Here is a 21,241-nt window from a genome sequence, read left to right as displayed (position 1 = left end):
TGGGGTAGGGATTAAAGCTGTTGAATGATAGGAGGAGGAGGGGGGGGGGGTTATTCAGTTCGGCTGGAGGAAGAAAGAAGCATGCTCTAAAAAACATCTACCAATCTTACTGATCATTCAAGTCTTGCCGCAAGTTTTGAGTTGTTGTCACATGTGGGCCAGTAGAGATGACAGGGAACTATGGGGAATCAGCAGGCCTCTCTTGTGTTGTATCGGAGAACAATTAAACTCAGCTTCTGTCTCCCAAAAATAAAAAAAATAAAAAATTGACAATTGCAAATTGTGTCTTCAAGTACACAAAACCCCTCCTTAAAAAAAGCAACAAAAAAATCTGTACGAAGCAGACTACTCACACTACATGTGGACTGTAAGGAAAACACTGTACTCGCAAAAAGTACCCGAAATTCTATCAGATGTAGACGTAAAGAATAGTTATCATTTTATGGATGGAGAAATTGCACAGTGGTTTGGCCTAAGCTTTCAACGTGGAATTCAAGGCAGTATAACACTGCTCTTTGAACTTAGTATTTTTTTTTTTAATTTTCTGCCTTAATATTTTTTATTAAAATACAGCCATTACTCTGGCATGCAAGGTAGCAACTTTGGCCTTTCATAGTACCGCCCCCTACAAAACACACAACTTTTAAATAACTTATTTTTGGAGTAAAGAATGTGAATCAAATTGCAACGATGGGGATTAGAGGGATTCAGGAAATTAGGCTCCTCAAACAACACAACTTCAAAATGTAGAGTAAAGCACCTTATTACAAAACATGCGCATTTGAATAATACCAAACCGACCACTGATGGTGAAATATATTTCATAGAATTTGAAAGACATGCACATAAGGATTCCCTATCATTTTTTGTATTATGGTGGTTCTTGTTATTCTTAATACTAGTACTAGTGGTTATTTGGGAGACCTCTCGTCCATTTAGTCAATGCTGATGACTTGATTGAGCTTTGCACTGGTTTAATGAAGAGAGGGCTTATTGGAGATTCTCCCTGTTTAGACGCTGTATAAGTTAATGAGTATTGTACTTTATGGGAAAGCACTCTGAGCATCTATGTAAATACAGTATGTGTATCAGTTACGGACATCCAGACAAAGGCCTGCTTAAAGTGAGGTTTTGATTATTTTTACAAACTGAAAGTGTCATTGTCAATGTTTTAGCATATGGAATTCAAAATGTTTCTGAGTTTTAGGGAGAGTAAATCTTTTATATATGCGTCCCATCATCCTTTTGACTATAATAGTATATTAGATAGATTCATACATTTAAGAAATATTATTTAAACTGATTAACTTAGTATTTCATCCAAATATATAGATAAAAAATTAACCAGACACTACTATAAACTGTAATAATGAATATCCTTTTATGAAGCCGCTACTGTATAAATCCAGTCTCAAATAAAAATTCCAATGAATTGTATGTGTAATAACCTAACCCCTAATGAATAAATCAGTTTCTATGTATATTAGGATGAAAAGCAATAATAGGACTATACTGGGACAATAAACAGAGGAGCCTGCTTAGTCAGTTCTTTAAATAATATTCTATTCAGAAATTGACCTTGATTATTAGGATAATACCATTTCTGTCTCATGTCTACTCACAATTCATTATGGATTCACGCCAGTGTAGAAACAGAGATAATTAATTAGTAACAGTTTCAGGATAAGTAATTGTTCTTGTTGTGTTCATCAGGGTCTTAGTCATTTGATTGCTTAATTTTTTATTTTATTCTTTTTTTATGTTGAATATCAATCAGATCGCAGGGTGGGTCAGGACAAACTTGAGGATTCCTTCTCCTGAGTAGCACTGAAATAATGAAACTGTAATTTCTGTGACTTAAGAGGAAATCTCAGTTCCGCTGTAAAAGCGATCAGTCAAGTGTAAACAAAGCCAAAAGCGTAAACACTGATGTCTGTCCTGTTTGTTAAAAAGCAGGAGCTGGTGACTTGAGTGATGACAGACTGATGTCTTAAAGGCTTTGGTCAAAACTGTACACACAGCAGTGAGAACTAGAGGGTAGGACAACATGATATGATGTACTGTACCAGTCACTCTCTCAATGCAGTCATGTTGTCCATGTGAAGAGCTCTGATTCTTTACAGGCGTCTTACTTATAGCATATCTTAAGATGAGTTGTGTTTACATATTAGTAAGTTTCTGATTTCATGGCTCTATTTAATACTTGTGTTGCATCAACTTTTCATCTGTATTATTTTTTGAGAGAGCGAGAGAAAAATAGGTCAAACGTAGCCAAAGAACAAAATACATTGAGAGGACATGAGCTAACTTGTCACGTGAGTTAACTTATTTAAGCGTTACAAAAAATCATCTTGGTTTAGAGTTTATTGAATCAGGATTATTAAGAAATAATCTCAAAGATAGAAATACTCTGTTTACCCAAAAGTCTTAGACGCCACTTAATCGATATCTGTGAAATGAAGGCATATCATGTTTCAGTGTTGTAAGATTAGTTTAATACTACAGAGGCGCCGGTAACAGACTTACTTCTCCCCAAAGACAGCAGCTTAAAGCACATCCTGGCACTTACAGTCCTTTGAGTAGTTTTCTATTGTCCTGGTTAGATTGTTGGAGGGGGAAAACAGTCTAGTCTTAATCTTTCTGAAAAACTGACCGATCTGGAGAAGTTGAGATAAAAAGGGACTGCCAAGTATCTAAAGAAAAAACAAAAACCCCAGACTGAGAAAGAATCATGTTGACAGCGACAAGCCATTGAAAACGCAGACTGAATTCCTCATTTTCAAGACCCTCAGAGTTAACTGTAAGAGAGCACCTTCGATGTAAGTAAGGTGACTGTAATAGTGAACAAAGCAACACTGTGGTTTAAGTTAATATCGTTTAGAGAGCCATTGACTGTATCCTTGAGTTTAACTGCATGTTAGTAAAATATAGTACAGTAGTTCAGATTTATCCAAGAAAAAAAAAAGTTAAGATTGCATTAAGAATTCATCAGCCTGATACCTGGAGTGTATAAAAAGCTTTAAGACCTTAAAGTGAACATCGGTTTAAAATCATATATTTACCGTGTAGTTTAACTAATTGATACATAAAGTTTAATTATGATTCTTAAGAATATACTAAGGTGTAAGTTTCATTTGTCCAACTCACCCAGTAAGAAATACTTTTTAATTCAGTGGAGCTACAAAGGGGTGGGGTGACTCACAGTGACATTTGTTTTATTAATTTCTTGTTAGTATTATTTACAATATTGTATTAAGCTTACTATTATAGTAATGGTAGAAACTGTTGATGTTTTTTCTTCTCTTGATATGAAAAGGTCTTTATGCATTTATGTAGAATCCCTTTTAAGGAGTGATAGGAAATCCTTATTTTCAATGGATGCACTTAAGCAATTGTACCAACCTGTCTAAATCACACATTGAGCAAGTAATGCATTGAATGTAAAAAGAAAAAAAAGACCACTCAACTTAATGCACTCCTTATGCTTATTGTTTTGTCAATTTACAAGTGAGCTTTAAGTTTTTGTTTTTTGGAAAGAATTTGCGAGTTTTCAACGTAGACTATATTTGAGTTCTTCCACATACATTTATAGAAAGTAACTTAAAATGAATAAAAAAAACATATTACAGTTTCTCAAATCTATTTTGCTAACATGGGTTATTATTTCATAGAAAGCAGAGGAAAAAAAAGTCAGTATCTGGATGTTATTTATGAAAAGTAAAAAAAAAAAAAAAATGAAGCAACATATTTATGAGTAACCTCAAGACATTTTGTTTTTTAATTAAAATTACAAGAAGTTAATATATTTCTAAACACAGGGAAGTCAGTTTCTACTAATAAGTAAAATGAGAAAAGAAGTTTAGAAGTTTTATTTATGAAAGTTATGGATGCTCGTCTTTTCCATGTACTTCATGGTAAATGAAGTAAATGGAACAAGAGTTCCCCGTAGCTTAAATTTTAACTTCAGACATACATTAACGTCAACATCAGTGCAGTCACAATGGAATAATTACAGAAAATAATATAATATTTTTTAGAATTTGGAGATATTTTAGTCACAGAGCATCAATTTTGTGCCTCAATTATATATTTTTCCTGCATCAGCATTCTTTGTGCAGTGCTGCTTGCTGTAACCCTTCTCCCCCTTTCAACTAACCCCATGTTACTGACTGAAACGCATTACTCATTTCCTCTGTAATCTAAACTCGCTTTTACTTATCAAACGTATAAAACATGTTACGACTGCAACGCTTGGAATGAATGAGGCAGCTGTGGCCCTCTTTGCAAATGGGGCCACAAATAACTTGTACACACTTTCATTCATACATTTTCTACATCTACTACTCAGTTTGTGATCGATAGCGACAGAGCATAATCAGCTTAAAGAAAGCCTTTATGACAGACTTCCCCTAATGTGTTAATTAGGTGAAGTGTGCAAATTGAGCGAAGGCATCTAGGAGAGGACAACAGCGCACTGTGTAGTAGATCTATGTAACTAGATGCACACTTATACACACACAAACACACACACTCAAACAGATTCATTAACGTACTAGTTTGCATGTATGTTGTATGGTCACTTAGACAGGAGAAACTGTGCAAGTTCTGTGTTATCCTTTTAACATGAGCACACTTGGGCCGTTTCTCCTCTGTAGATTTTCATAGTTGGAGTCTCTTTGGAAACTAGAAAGTTGACATGAGTTTGTTGCCAGGCAAAGAGACCATTGCAGTCCCCATATCAAAGTCAGATTTTTTTTGTATTCTCAGTTACCTGTTACTGATGAAAGAGTTTGCACCTCATATGAATTAACTTGAAGTTATTAGTTTGTGTAAGAGTCGATTTCAAAAAAGAAAAAAACTTGACAAAAACACTACAATGGCACATTTTTCTGCTGCATGTACAAGATGGGGACTTAAGTGGCGCTCACTGGTGAAACTCGCAACCTTCTCCAAAGAGGCCAATACAGTCTGACAGTTTGTCTTTGGTAGCGTTTCCAATTTTTCCAGCACAGTAGAAGTGTTTCATACCGGTCTAATAGTGGTCGTAGTGCATTAGTTTTTGGGCCAGGATCACCTGGCGTTAGTTTCTGGTTTCTCTGTGAACAGTGAAAGAGGGTTGCTCATGTGGCTCTCTGTGGCTGACCGTCAACTTTGATGGATGGAAAAAAAGAAAAAAGAAGAAAAAAAAAAGAAGTCTTTGAACTCTGTTACAGTGTGCCATGCCCCTTACAAGGCATGTGATATTGCAGGTTTATTTCTTATAGCACATGTTTTTTTGTGAATTACATTTTTTGGAGACTTTTATTATTATTATTGTATCTGCGCCATGTTAGTTCTGGTTCTTTGTTATTTTTCCAAGATTCAAGATGTATTGTAAATGTTTCTAATAAAAACAAAAATGAAATGATCTCCAATTGAAACTAATTGTGTTTTTTTGTTTAAACATTTTAGAGGCTGAATCTGTCTGTTTTTAATGTAATGGTGAGGATGACCTTTCGTATTTTAATCCCAGTGATCAGAGGAACAGGATCACTTTTCAGCATTGTGCAAATATTGTGTTATTAAATTACAGTGGACATCCAAAATGAAAGTGAATGAATATAATCATGTCAATATTCTCTTATTAGCAATCATGGTACCTTAACTCGTGATTCATTCAATTAATTATGCCCCTCTACCAGATTCACTAATGAGGAAGCCAGCTCCTTGCAGCCGTTTTATTGTTCAAAAACATCTTAGAGACGTGAGACAAACTATAACAAATGACATTTATTTATACATATGCAGTCCAAATATACATATAATAGAATAAATGTTTAAAAAGCCCTAACCTACACCACCCAGTTTAAGACCTCTGATGTCAACAGAAGTGAGTGTTGATGTGGAAACGCATCAGCAGGACAAACACAATCTGTGTGCATAACCTTTCAATTTAATCAAGCCCCTCCTAACACTACCATCCTCTCTCCTTTTCCTCATCTATTAAACTATTAGATACTAACAACCCCAATCCTGGCTCCTGAATACAACCCCCCCCCCCACCCCCCCACCCCACACACACACACACACACACACACAGGAAATAAAGACAAGTGAGAGCGAGGGCAGACCTCAGGGAGATCCCGGAAGGCAGAGTCCTGTTCCAGTTACATACAGTGTAGAGAGAGACAGAAAAGAGTAGGTGAGAAGGCAGTGGAGGATTTCATTTACAGTAAAACAAGCCATCTCGGGTACATCAGAGACCACAGGAGCAGGGCAGGGCTGAGTGCCCTTACTACTTCGCCCCCTGAAACATTATCCATCCACCCATCCATCCATCCATACAAGCTAGCAGGCAGCAGCAGCAGCAGCGGCAGCAAAAGGGTTGTCCATGCATTTAAACCAATTCCCTAATCTCTCCCATTACACCCAAAAAAGGTCAGGCCAGGGGTGAGACGGTCATCAGCAGAGGCAATAGAGCTATCCCATCGGCGGTTAACCCATCCACTAGTGATGCGGCTATCCCATCTCATTTAGAGTTAATACTGTGCAAAGCTTGTAAGAGCATGACTCATCTGTAGAGTACAAAGTGTGCACAGAGCAGGAAAGCCTTCCAAACAAAGATCAAAAGCAATCAAAAAGAAATTACATGTCACTGTTAGGGAGGGATGTTATTGCTCTGAGTGGTCTGGTGGAACATAATTTGAACCAACCAGCTTCGACAAAAATTCCAGCATGTGCATTTAGGAAAAATGGCATGAAGCCCCTGCTCCTCCATTAGTGAGGAGTAGTTGCGCTTTCGAGCATCTTTACACGGAGATGATTGTGGGCCGAAGCAAAAGCAAAGAAAAGCGACAGAGCTCCTTTTGCTGTGTGAAGCAATCAGTGTGGAAAAGTTCAACCAACCAGTGTTAAAATACAAACCCTCTGGCCAAACAAAACCTTAATATAGTTTTCAATAAATATTGTATTCCTGCTTAACATTTTGGGAAAATGGGAATGACAGTGGTGACAGAAGGGTTGCACTTCAGTCTTTTGGATGTTTTTTTTATGTATTGCGCTTTATCCTGATAATGGGAAACTGAAGGAAATCATTTAGTGGCTTTTAATAAAATAGAGCTTTCAAAAAAAAGGGAGGACAGATTGAAAAGACAGAAATCATGATGAGAAACAAAAAAAAGGGGATCTTATAAATGTGTTAAATCTTTCATTAGATTGTGAATCAATTCTGATCATGTACCTCTTTCATTTTTAAAAGCTGATCAAGCTCCAAGTGGAACCACAAAACTTTGTGCAGGGGGTGCATCTCACCTGTTTTCTTCCCACTCTCACCACACCACCCCTGTTTATTATCTAAACTTTTTTTTTTTTTTTTTTACTACCCTTCCTTCACTGATCCCTCTCTTCATACTGTTAAATCTTCTTAGCCAGACAATGTACTAAATAAAGCCCAGTACAAGTGTCTTTGTGTGAAACGGTTCCCTCTACCTGTCTCTTCATTTTTCCCTGTCCATCTGTCTGTCCCTCTTTGTCTATCGGGCTTTTTCTCCAAATTGCCTGGAGGTGAAGGAGGAGGTCAGTGGTAAGGTCTCAGTTGGTCTGGCAGCACAGACCCTTATTGGCTGAGTTTTGGGTGGGCTCAACCGTGATGGGCACTACATTGGAGGCTGGTGAGAAGTCTGAGTCGCTTCGTCCTGACATCTGCCTCTGTGACACGATGTTGTAGATGGCTGTGATGGAAAGAAGGGTGAAAGGGAATGAGTTATGTGTAGATGCTTATAAATCCAGCCAACAGTGGGACATATTGTGATAAGGACAACAGCATGGCAAAACTGAACAACAACTGTTCTATCCAGACTCCTGGCAGCCGTGTAAGATTCTTTCCATCCTAAACTGGCATCGTTGTGTCATGTGGCACTACCAAGTCTCATTTTAGGCATTCCCCAAAGCTCCAACATGCAATCCATTCTGCATTAAAACTGCAATAACTAAATGCACATTATACATTATAGGTCTGTGATGTGCTTCTGTTGACCTGGATGCTCATGTGGATAAGTAGAAAGTACAAACAGACAGGAGCTCAAGCTTTAAACACAGTGAACTTCACTGCTGATCTTTTATTGCAGTTTACTTGACCTCAACATCTACTTCAATAAACCTCTGAATTCCAGTTTCTTCAACTTTAGCTCAGATGCCACTGGAGTGCTTAGTTGTTCAACGAGAGAGAGAGAGCGAGACAGAGACAGAGACAGAGAGAGAGAGAGAGAGAGAGAGAGAGAGAGAGAGAGAGAGAGAGAGAGAGAGAGAGAGAGAGAGAGACAGAGAGAGAGAGAGAGAGACAGAGAGCAGGACTAATGCGAACACCTCTCTGTTGCATACTGCCTCTTTAACTCCAAACTACAGCCAGATGTGGAACAAAACAGTCCTGAAATAAAAACTGCCTATTTAGCAAGAAAGTTAAATAAGAATCCTGGCTCTGACTGTGACGTGTCATGTCAGGTGGTTAAACCATGACTCATTACTACAGACCCTACACATCACCAGCTGCTGTGCCTATATAGACAATAACCAAACAGGATGACTCTCTGACCTGCGCTCGGTCTGCTGCTGATATATTCACTTGCAACATCTTCTCTGCTCCGCTGGGTCTAAAATTCAGTTCTTACTGGCCTGCTAATGCACTGCTAACTTCCTCTCCTCTCCTCCCTTAATGAGCTAATTAGCAACGTTAGCTCAATGGAGCTTGCTGGTTTGAAGTTTTTATGAATTAGAAATCACTGATAAAGCTTCGGTGTGGGCAGAATGGCTCAAGCAGTTCAAGTAGAGGCGTCAGGGAATTGAACACAGAGCAGAAGATGAATACAAACAGCAAGTGGCACATACTTGCAGACTGATAGCCCCTGGTGCAATTGAAGTGGAGGCACCACTCAGTGTTCAATTTTCCCTTTAGGCACTCCAGGGGTTGAGTCAGTCACAACAATTGCTTTTTTCTACATGTTACCAAATCTTCCACATCAAATGAACTTGTTAATGTGGCTATATGCCTCCTGGGGAACCTGCTCACAGACATTGATTTGAGAAAACATATCTGTGAACCACTACCAGAGTGTCTTTCTTCAACAAACACATGCATCTGGTACAGTGGGTCAAAGTGGATTTGAGACCACAATGACCAGTGCTTTGTAGTTTGCTGGTGATTGGCCATCTTCATAGCAGCTCTCACCAGGATTGATTGGCTGAGTGGTCTTTCAGTGTGCCAATTACTCATGGTTTTGACCTTAAAAAAAAAGATTCAGGTGTTTTTTCTTGCCACAGGCTGCACATCAGCAAGCGACAGACAACTGATTACATGGATTGTGCTGCCATCTAGTGGCAGAGGACAGATGGTGTTACGTAAACCCCATTAAAATCTGGATGGAAACATAACACTTTCAGACAAATCACTTTATAGATAAAACATCATCACTAAACAGCGTAGAGGCTTTGACATCAGTGCCCCTTCAGGATCAAATGTACTTTCACTCTACGATTTGATATATAGAAAACAATGTGAAGCTCACCTGTGAGAATAGTTTGGAAAGCCAGCTCCACATTAGATGAGTCTAACGCTGACGTCTCCAGGAAAGACAAGCCATGTTTCTCTGTAAAGCACAAGATGCACATGATGTCACAACGTGTAATAGGTCTGCATTTTATTTTTAACTTTCATAACTACACTGACCCATCGTGTACTGTACCATTGCAGCACTGCTCATCTGATAGAGGAAGTCATTATCAATGCAAGGATTCAGTGTTTAACTCTTACAGCAGCAGAAATGAACTCACTCCAGTGTTCTCCCAAGAAATGTTTACGAGCAATTACATTAGCTGCTTCCTGTTTGGTTGGTTGCTCTGCTCTGTACTGTATAACTACATCCTGACCAAGACTAAGCAGACAAAGTAAAGAAAATAACGGTTTGTAATCTGATAAAAACCTTTAAAAACCCAAACTTACAGGCTGCTGAGACACACACCCCATTTAAAACAATTATACTACTATATTACATATGTATATGCATAATTCACCTGTCGAATTTTATTCAAATAGTCAATAAATCTTTACAGTTGAGTATGGATCATTGGCACAACTTGACCTACTTCCAAAGGTGCACGGAGAAGGAAAACAGTCTGCAAAGTTCAAAACTCCAGCAACGCTTGTCGTATAAAGAATATCCTTATTGTGATTTTATTGTACTTGGGTACATCGTCAATGGGACAGAATCCAAGTTCAATAAAGTCACGACAAAATCAAAAGTTACCAGAATGAAAATGCTATTTTAACAAAAAAGCTTGACTCAATCTGACCAACAACCAAAAAATATCCAATGTGTTACATCAATAATATGCACATTTTTAACAGGGGATGTAGGTCTGCGTGTCTCTGTATAAAATGTGTGATACTCTATGAAAAAAGAGACACAAGTATCCCTTCATATTTGTGAAGATTGTAACCAGCGAATGTTTGATGCTTGGACTGGATTGATAAACATTTACATTATGAAATTATTGAAAAATAATGAATAAATCTGTTGATTCATTAGTTAATCAATTACTTTGTTTCTGCCCTAGTCTTAAATCTGTGCAATTTTCTCTCGGTACTTTTATCGCTTTTTAATCTGTACATTGCAATTTTAAGTATAAAGAGGATTATGAACTAAAAATGAAATTAAGAAATAAATGATTAGTATTATTGGTGAAGGATAATTGTCACACAGTGGCATAAGTGAGGCAACAGACTGGTGCAAACCCTTCACTTGTTGCATTATAATACTCTTTGCATTCACTTCTCCACCACATGGCATTTATGTAAACTAGGATCATATGGTGTGTAATGGTACAGACAGCAGTGTAAGCAAATAGCACTGACTTATGAAAATGTTGATCTTGCAGCGAAAATTACTTTCTTGACTCTAATATGGATCAACAGGATTCATATATTTCATGCTCTTGTAGCCAATCCAATCATGAGTCATTTACCAGTCAAAGCAGGTGCAACACTGAATTGGATGAAAGCCAATGAACCCAAGGTCAAGAGTAAACACATGGCCCAACCAATCTAAAATAATAAGTGTCAAAAGGTTGACAATGTCATACTTGTGTGGAATACAAGTCCGCCTTTAAAATATAATAAATCTGCTTTGAAACAAAAGCCCTGAAATTCTCAAAAGGGCCGAGACAAATGGAAGTTTAATGGATTGTGATTGAGCCCTTTTCACCTGGAGGTATTCTTTCTGGAGAGCTTCTTACATGTACTCAAACAACATTCAAACCAAGGACGTATGTCATTTGGCGGGCGCGTTTACGTAAAGTGCCTCACAGTATCGCAGTGCAAACATTTCCAACATGGGTGTTTCCAGTGGGAATAAGCGCCGAAGGAGGAGTGCAAAACTAAACAGTGCAAACTAAACTGAAAGAAAACTTATGACACAAGCATATGCATTAATTAAATTGACTGTCAGCAACACACATGATAATATGTTAGAGAGTCCTTCAGGGCAACATAACGACCTAATTAAAGCAGCTAGGGGTCAGTCCATCTTTGCTCATTATCGCAGCTTTAACCTGGCGATCAGCTAATGAGGCAGAGTGTTAGAACCTCACAGGCCAATACAGACTACATACTGTATGCGCTCACACACTACACCGTAATAGTGACAATACCTGCGAAGGCCTTGGCCTCGTCTGTGGGTACCGCCCTTAGGTGGCGCAGATCGCTTTTGTTGCCCACTAACATGATGACTATGTTGCTGTCTGCGTGGTCCTGCAGTTCCTTCAGCCAGCGCTCAGCATTTTCATACGTCAGGTGCTTGGCAATGTCATAAACCAAGAGGGCTCCAACTGCTCCACGATAGTACCTGGAAAACATAAAAAAGGAGTAGAAAGAAATATGAACTACAGCTAACTAAGTTTTTTCTTTTCATTGCCTGTTGATTTCAGGAATTTCTGCAAGTGCGTCATTGAATTGTAAGAGTGTCTGATGAACAACTGCAGCAGAAACTGAGAGCAAGAGCTAGAAATTAAACAGTAAAGCTAAAAAAACAACTGCAGACGAAGCTAAACATTTAATGATATTGTTTACTGCGGTGTAAGACTGGCTGCCTGCTTCCTCAGCGCCTGTGGGTGTCTGATACAGGACGTGTCACTGCCTCGGGGTTGGCTGCTGCTTCAAGGTAGACAACTCATCCAAAAAAAAGTGATAAATTGTGGAACAAGCCATTTGACCGAGAAATGAGGAGGAAACGGTGATTAGCAAAACGCTTTCTGCCCCAAGGCAAAAAAAGCAAATTTTGTATCTTTAATCACGTACATTATTTCTTTCTAACTTTTTAGGAATAATATAACAGTCCAATAGGTTGATTTTAAAATGAATTCATCACAAATAGGAGGGACACACCATTTCAAGTTTTGTACTGGACCTCACATAGCCAAAACTTGTGAACTATTTACTGTTGGGAATGCAAATACATGAGGAAGCAAAAAAAGAGGCACTTTTAAGTTCCTGTACTTGTGTGAATAAAACATGCTAATTTTAAGCAGTGCAATTGAATCTGTGTTTCTCTGGACTTATTAAAAAAGATCCACTATCGATCTGTTTTTGTGTGTGTGTGTGTGTTTGAGAGGAGTGTGTGTTTCAGTGTGCTTCTGCTTTCAAAACATCGTAAATAATGGGCTGTACTCACGCAGAAGTGATAGCTCGGTATCGCTCCTGTCCGGCCGTGTCCCAGATCTGAGCCTTGATGGTCTTGCCTTCTACCTGGATGCTGCGCGTGGCAAACTCCACCCCGATGGTGCTCTTGCTCTCCAGGTTGAACTCATTTCGGGTGAAGCGGGACAGCAGGTTGCTTTTCCCTACGCCTGAATCTCCAATCAGCACCACTGTAGAAGAAAAAAAAGGGGGTTTCAGACAAAGAAAAAAAAGGAACAATTATCAAAAACACATTAACATGGTGAATGGTGAATTCTACTTATAAACAAAGCAGTACAAGATATCATTTTTGAGAATTAAAAATACATATGGAGAATTGACTTTACATAATTATTATGTAGTTTGATGTATGCATGTATGTGATGGGTGTGTGTGAGGAGCACAGCTGCAGCCATAAGGACAAACACATGGTCGACCTTTGCTGAAACAGCCCATCAAGTCACAAAGAAGTTACACTGCACAAGATGGCTCGAATTCTAATTAAATTTGATTTTCATTCCTATTAGACAGCCTGCCTCGCCAGTGACGCACATATGTGGCTCCCAGCCAAGGTAAAGCAGAAACTCAGGGGACTCCCACCGAGTATACAAAAAAATATTAGAACCACCTGCTCTTTCCAGGAAATATATGCAGACTGAGCCCACAAATCCAGATGAAGCCAGTGATCCGCTCCACTGCAGATTTCCCCAGCGCATGTACTTCAGTCATGACTGTATTTGACTGTAGGGCTTTAAATCAGTTCAGGAAGAGTTTTTTTTTAATCATGGAAAGAACTGAGGCATTGATTATATCACATGTATGCACAAATCAATTTGTATGAGTAAGCTAATTAATCAAAATTCACTGCAAAAAAAAGTTTAGACAAACCCAAACCTAACCCTGTTTTAATATTTCACGCTTTCCAAAGTATAAAAATCCATCACGTCTGCTAACATATGATGATTACAGTTAACCTTGTGTAAGTTTACACACAAACTTCAGTGTTTTTACTGATATGAATAGTAAATTATTACATTTTCATTTTACAGTGAGCTATTTTAAAAATAAATGTTAGTATTGAATCATGGAAACAAGAAGAACAAGAGACAGAAGCTTTAACCCTTAAATAGGCAGGAGTGGAATGTTATATTTTTTACTTTATGAGTTGTATCTCCACTAGGATACGTTACCCCTATTAAGGCATAACAATGGTCATAATGGCAAGCAATTAAATGTTTTATTTGATAAAGAGAAGTGCTTTCTCTGATCATTAATATCACACATACCGAGGAAATAAGACTCACAGAATCAGTAACTTCTTTTAAATCCCTTCTCAAAACCTTTTATACAGACTAGCCTTTATGTGATGTTGTTCGTTTATTAGTGCTGTCTTTTGTTTCATTTCATTTTATTTGATTTATAGACTTTTATATGATATTTTCATCATCTCCTTACTGTATTTCATTGTCCTCTATCCTCATTTATCAGTGTCAGTCTTGTCACTGCTCCCTGTGTTTTGTGTCTTGCTTTGCATTGTACTGCTTTTGCACTATGTAAACTTTATTTTTAAAAAGGTGATACATAAATAAAGTTATTCATTAATATTATTATTATTACATACTAGCTTCTAAACTGATTATTTTATCATTTCTAATAGTACAGGCCTACCAGAAGCTTCAATTCTACCAATTCAAGGCACATACAATTGAACAACCACCTTCAACAATCATGCTCCTAAAGGGGGGTTAAAGAGTTTCTATCTCCTGGTGCACGCTGCCTGTTTAAGGGTTATATCTGTGTTTCCTCCTCTACGGGGTTATTCTGTACTGAAGCAGGCAGTACCGGTTGTCAGAAAACTACTTCCACAATTGTCAGGTGAGTCAGCCCGTCAAAAGGAACCAACCCCACCAACTGCACACCACCCTGCTATTAAGAAATAGGAACTTGTTGAGGAATGTTGAAACGGCATTAACAAATCGACCACGCTCACATTTAAGCAACGCTGCTCATTCTACAGGGAGACTGTGTGCGTTCAGGTTTGGCAGTGTGACGATGGTGTAACAGACACAGGTACAAACCTGTCCACATTCAGGGCTTTCTCAGCCAAACAAACAGAGGTCTTATTTCCCCATAAGCATTATTTAGACTTGTAATTAATACAAAATAGGAAAATGGGAAGCCTCGGGGACTACACATCCCAACAATGTGGCTTTCCTGCACACCAAAGAGGTAACATTCCCCTTTTTATCCCACACAAAAGATCTTGGGCGGAGGACAAAAAATGATTATGCAACCGTTTCCAGGTCTGCTGCCATCAGACAGGTAATACGATGGCTGCATTACACACCCATTTAACTAACCTATTGTTGGGTTTGCATTCTTCAGGTCAAAAGAAAAGACACTTCTCTATTATATTAAACAACCCTGCGCCCAATGATGGAGCCTAGCCTATGAATGACTGTAGTGACTCTAATGAGTCTACAGTAACTGTCTGTTCAGTGAGATTAAATTAAATCTTCTGAATCCCTTCAAAAGGAATAAAAGCTCACCATCATATAACCAATCCAATCATTTCTATACATCTGAAATTAAAGCTGGCTAATGTATAATTACGGCTAATGCAGGCTGTCAAAAAGAGACACCTTTTAGTACGGCAAGATAATTATTTCCTTATCCGTACTGATTTTATGGCCTCAAAATGCATCAAGAAGAATCAAAAAGCTGATTTGTTACGATTATTTTTATGTTTTAGAGTAATTTAAAATCTAAAAATATATAGCACACACTATCTATAATAAGCTGATGGCTTTTAAATCAGTCGTTTAGTTAGTGAAACATGCTTTCAACCAAGAAAGACCTGTTAATTCGACGCAACTGGAAAGATTTTGAACAATTTTGACAGCTGACAATGATCAAATACACAGAAAGAGGTTTATCTTCAGCAAGACAGCAGGATGACTTCCTGTGCTGATGCCCCCATCAGTAGGGAAAGGTTTATGTGACTCACTGAGAGCTCACCAAACTTGACTCATGCTATCCAACTGCGGGGGACAAAAGGAGGTTGAAGGAACAAAGGAGAGCCACAGCAACAATGTTAGCTCTTTCCTGGTTTAAGCGAAAGACTGAATGGCAGCCGATACCTTATCAGTATGTCCTTGCATTACTGCACATGATTCAGATAAATGTGCTATTTGGTCACCAGACACGATGTCACTTTATCTCAGAATGAGTGAGCAAAAATCTCATCCTTTCTATGCTCGGTGACAGAGCTCCTCTGTGGCCAAACACTCACTTCATGCAGGTATTTCCAGTTTGACAACACATGCTTGTTTAGGCTTCTATATTTGAACTGACTATGGACGCTTAATTTCCCCTTGCTTTTGTCAAGGTACACCTGAAGATACATATCGTACACAGAAGATAGTATATAGCCAAATGGAAACAATCACTTTAACTCCAAATACAGTACATTTGGTACCAGCTGACACATTATTAGATAATGCTTCTGCAAAAATATCTGACCACCAGATAACTTTGATGATATTTAAAAAGGAAGTTATATACTTTCTGAATTGTTTAGAGAATAATAACCTTTTATATTTAACTTGTTAAGTTTAAGTGGTGTAACAATTAGAGCAAAAGTTGGTTTTATCCTAGACCTGTATTCAGATTACAAACACAGGTGGTTTTCAGTCGACCCTGAAACCAAAACTAAAAGGACAAAACTCTTGGTAAATGAAGTTATATACTTTCTTAACCATTTAGAGAATAACAACTTTTATATTTGAGTTGTTAATTTCAAGTAGTGTGATCATTAAAGCAATAGTTAACAAAAAATACATGGTTTTATCCTAGACTTGTATGTACATTCATGCTACACACACAGGTGGTTACCAGTCGATCCTGAACTCCTCAGGTGCAAAACTAAAAGGACCAAATTCTCGTTAAATTAAGTTATACACTTTCTTAACTGTTTAGAGAATAACAACTTTTATATTTGACTTGCTAAGTTTAAGTGGTGTGATCATTAAAGCAAGAGTTACCTGTATGAGACTACAAACACAGGTGGTTTCCAGTCGACCCTGAACTCCTCAGGTGCTTTAAACTTAAAAAAGGACACAACTCTTATTTTTCTTTCCTCAACAAGTGTGGATGGAGGCTGGTTTGACTTGTCGGAGCTTATTATGACCCCCTTGTTGACCAACGCCGCATCCCAAGATGATTGCATCACAGGCCTGCAAGATAATGACTCCACACAGCAGATGCTGCTGCTGCTTAACGTGAAACACAAGAGTCCGTGTTTAAGCTGCCTGCTTATGTTGCAATAATATGGCTTGAACAGCTTTTGACGCCAGGTCGTAACTTATGTCTGGACTATAGCTCTGTCACAGTTGAGAGCAGGTGCCTTTTTGTGTCTGATAAACCTCGTCCTGTGTGTCGTGTTGTGAGGCATGCGGGTCAACACTTGAGACAGCTCGGCATCAAATGACGCTGCTGGCTCACAGGTGAAATGTAGCTAACGAGGCTGGGAAGATAAACAGCGTAACTCACCTTTAAAAAGATAGTCATATTCGTCTTCTCTGTTGGTCATAGTTCCTCCTCTTCTTGCGTATTTATACTCGAACAAACTTCTGATGGGTTTTCAGCCGGGGTCGCCGTTCACGACTTTAGCCTCGCCACAGGAAAGACAGTCCAAAAAAAAAACAATCTCACTCAGACGACAACAACGCTGACTCACTGACTAGATAAACGAATATGAGACTGAAATTGTGCTCGGGCATCAAACAGTAACTACCAGCTGGCTGTAAAAAAGTTTCCCCTCGTCTTCCTCCTCACCCTCTGTCACTTGCCATTACAGAGGCTGCGACGTAACGTCAATTCTATTGTCCCCGCCCTCTCTTCGCTCCTACTGGTCAATAGCTGATCGACACCTGTCAGTAGCGGCGCTCTGATTGGTCCGCTGCGCTGCCGTTCATGATCAGGCCGCTGGTCGTTTAAATTTGGGTGACGTCAGCTTCTCCAAGCCTCAACAGGTAATGTGTGGAGCCGCAGGTTAGTTAGCAGCGACGGCGCCCAGCTGGCAAACAGTGGTATCACAAATACCTCAGTGCAACACGTGTCACTGCAGCCTAAACAGTACAAATAAAGTACAAATATAGTGTGGTAGGGTGGATTAGGGTAATGTGGGACATTGACTAATATAACTAAGCTCCAGTACATTTATCTCTTTTTCTTTCAATTATTTTAAAGATAGCTAGTATATGCCAGTATACTGGGTAAGTTATATTGTTTAAAATTACACATGTACATACAGCCTACTAGTTTTTTAACATAAAAACTATGGGTCTTACGAAATTAAATGACCAAATATGGAACCAAATTCTGAAACAGCATGAGGAATATTAATATAAGTGCCATGTTCCTGTTGAGTACAATATCTAAAAACTGTCTTCTGATTTAACAAGGAAACATCTCAGAGATTTCATAATGATATTAAGTGTTGATATAATGTATTGGATTCATATGTAAATAAGGCAAACAAGTCAGAATTGCAAAGAGTGTCCCACATTACTCTAATCCACCCTATAACACAGCAGGAGGACAAAAGAAGCCACACTGACAAGCTCCGTGGAGACCTTGGCCCCTCTTTATTAGCCCTAAAATATACTTCACATTGTTTTATTGACTTGAGTCCGAACGATATATTGGTCAACTGATATTATCGACCGATATTAACCTCACAGATGTATTGGTATCAGTGAATATGTTGCCTAATATGCGCCCAATAAGTTATATAAACAGCATTTTATGTATACTTGATTTTTTCTTAATTCAAGTTTACTATAAGCATGTTTTTTTTTATTCATATCTAATTATAATTATTAAATTACCAGTGGAGTTTACTGTTTCAGTACACTGTCATTTTACACTTTAAGTTTATCCTCAAAGTGTAAAATATCATGGCCTTCATTACATATCTTTGTCACAAGTGTTTGATAACCACATTTGAGGGGTCATTGCTAAAAACAAAAATGTGTGTTCAACTATATATTGTATACATATAACATTATTGGCCAATATGTATATCGGATTTTTTTGCTCCCTAATATCGGTATTGGTATAGGCCCCTAAAATCGGTTGGGCCATACTTGATACAGTGGGACTTTTTGCCTATATATAGGCCTGTACATGACTTTGAACTAATAACATGTTTAACCCTCCTATTGTCTTCCCATTGACCGTGCAAGTTTTGTCCTCACGGGTCAAAATTGACCCAGTTTGGTTTGACTATTTATAAAGCATAAGGTATAAATTATCACCCAATTCTGTGTTTTTTTCAGCCAACTTCATTCCAACGTATTACCACGGGTTTTACACATATTTTTTTGGAAATTATAGTCAATAGGCCTCATTTAAATGGAGGGATATCTCACTTTTGAGTTAATGCCTGACAACGCCAGATATTTCAGCTAGAAAACTGAGTATTTTCACTGAAAAATCACCCTGTTAAGTAAAAAGTACTACTCCAGTGTATACTCCTCTGAAGTATACATATATATATATATTGGTGTCGACAGTACTTTTTACACAGAGCTACCCCTCCCAAATCCCAATGCAGTGTGTACACATACCACCTCATTACCCTACATCCTGGGTTATGTGAAGGACACAAGAGAAGAAAAATACACATTTAAAGGGAAAAAATGTAGATTTTTTTCTATTATCTGTGGGGCCCCAGACAATAAGGGAGTAAAGTCAAAGTCAATAAAACACAAGGGTTGAATAAATCTTCCCACTTCCTCCTAATTTTTTCCTTTTGAGGCAAATAATTCAAGGTGAACCTCAGGTACCAGAGTCCATGGTACATACAGCTCCAGCAGTCCACCTTGAATTATTTTCCGTATACATACTGTATGGTCTATTAAGTAGTTCTCAACTGAGATGCAAGGACCTCCAAGTATTAATGTTAGGTTTTGTTTTTCTAATGTTCCAGCTTCTAATAACCAGATTGGTAGTATTTCAAAATGACTGAAAAAGAAGCAAGAGGAAGACATGAGAGATCAGCATTTACAACAAAGACAAAGAGCAAATAGTTCGTTTTCCAGTGCAGATATTAGTTTCAGGGTATCAAGATTGATACTAAAAGTGTTATTGAATCCAGTGACATTTAAGTTTTGGTTTGGGAATTTGCTTCTGTGGATATGTTATTTCCCAAACATCAAAAACAGGTTAACAATGTTTGTTTGTTGTTTTACAGTACATAACAGTCTCTGAAATTATACTTCCCTACTCCACACAGTTCAAATTTACCTTTAAAGGTGACAGTTATTCTTAGTTCTGCTTTAAAGAAATCACGAGTCCAAATATCTTTCTGTAGGTGCAGTCCCAAAACAGATGAGTTTGATAACATATTTTCAAACTCATCTGTCATATAGTCTATTTATACTTATAAATGAAAATACTTACACTAAAATAAGAAACTATAAGAAGCTAAAATAGAATCTAAGATACAAACTTACCATCTTTAATAAATAATTGTGTACATTAACGATAGAAGAAAGTCTAAATAAATGATAAAAATATAGTCTAAACAATACTGGTATTCATTAAATTAAACAGTAGTTGGTATTTCCCATTCTTTCAGTGCGGAAAGTCCCTGAAAAAACAACTTTCAGCATTTCACTGCAGTTTTTACATACTGCTTCCATGCTGTTGTGGTCAGGAAATTTCATATCAGACATGGACAACACAAACTGTTTGATTTCCATTATTTCACTCTTATTAACTCCTGTTTCCTCTGCCTTTATCGGGCAATTCATTAATTTGTTTTTACTGTTATTACATTTGCTGCAGGAGGGGAAAAAAACATTTTATCATATCCCCCCAGCCCTTTAAAGTGGCCTGTCTATTCATTCAGTGCTTGAATTGTCATTCTGGTGGAGTTTAGCCAACAATAATTGGGCAAGTTAATTATCTCAGCCCAGTCAGAGGAAAAGGAGATATCATGCTTGAAAAGGGTGCCCACCCCTGACCTATTCTGTCAGACGGAGATGCTAGCATACGTCTAAAATTCGTGTCTCAGAACTTTTTCTGCATCTTTTAATGTGTCCAGAATTTTCAGGTCTCATTATGGAGTTCCTGTGAGGTTATGACCCTCTGATGGAGCTAGAAACAACCCAGGGATAAATAATGTGTTCAGAGTGGACTTTCCATTGTTGAGATTAACATCAGTTTGGTATAGTGTGAGTTGTTGTGATTGGAAACTTGCAATCTATGGTGCTAAATTAAATTAATTCAGTATTTCTAATTATGTAAATGTAAAAATTGACAGTCTTTTTCACAGCAGCAAAGGTGTTACTAATGACAATTAACAATGGCTCCATTCTATTCGAGTGTCCCAGTAAGCCATGACAGTGTGACAGTGAGCCAGCATGCACAATACCAGTACCCTGAAACTGAAGCAGCTAAATGACATTCATTTTATTATTTATACCCTTCTTTTCCTACACCGACTTATAAAATGTCTTCAGTGAAAAA

The 21,241-nt window shown here is 38.0% G+C and overlaps 1 protein-coding gene across 2 annotated transcripts; it reads right to left on the bottom strand.

Moving 5' to 3' along the window:
* Positions 1-6,068: 6,068 nt before the first annotated feature.
* On the bottom strand, positions 6,069-17,549 carry rab11al (RAB11a, member RAS oncogene family, like). Of its 2 annotated transcripts, XM_062422366.1 has the most exons (6): positions 17,255-17,549; positions 12,699-12,894; positions 11,680-11,873; positions 9,540-9,620; positions 9,203-9,256; positions 7,647-7,709 (listed from the first exon to the last, which is right to left on the bottom strand). In XM_062422366.1, the coding sequence occupies exons 1-5, from the start codon at positions 17,292-17,294 to the stop codon at positions 9,240-9,242; spliced, it is 528 nt and encodes a 175-aa protein (XP_062278350.1). In that variant the 5' UTR covers positions 17,295-17,549; the 3' UTR covers positions 7,647-7,709; positions 9,203-9,239. The 2 variants fall into 2 exon arrangements, with proteins under 2 accessions (XP_062278349.1, XP_062278350.1); XM_062422365.1 differs by lacking the exon at positions 9,203-9,256 and having other exon boundaries at positions 6,069-7,709.
* Between the last annotated feature and the right edge of the window lie 3,692 nt (positions 17,550-21,241).

The sequence above is a fragment of the Scomber scombrus genome, chromosome 7 (genome assembly GCF_963691925.1).
Source record: "Scomber scombrus chromosome 7, fScoSco1.1, whole genome shotgun sequence".
In the NCBI taxonomy this organism is placed as follows: domain Eukaryota; kingdom Metazoa; phylum Chordata; class Actinopteri; order Scombriformes; family Scombridae; genus Scomber; species Scomber scombrus.
This window is presented reverse-complemented; position numbering and strand designations above follow the sequence as displayed.

Coding starts and splice junctions, on each gene's coding strand:
- rab11al (XM_062422365.1), bottom strand. CDS start 17,294: ATGACCAACAGAGAAGACGAATATGACTATCTTTTTAAAG. Junction 12,895..17,254: donor ATATGACTATCTTTTTAAAG/GTGAGTTACGCT, acceptor TTTCTTCTACAG/TGGTGCTGATTGGAGATTCA. Junction 9,621..11,679: donor CGAGGCCAAGGCCTTCGCAG/GTATTGTCACTA, acceptor TGTGCTTTACAG/AGAAACATGGCTTGTCTTTC.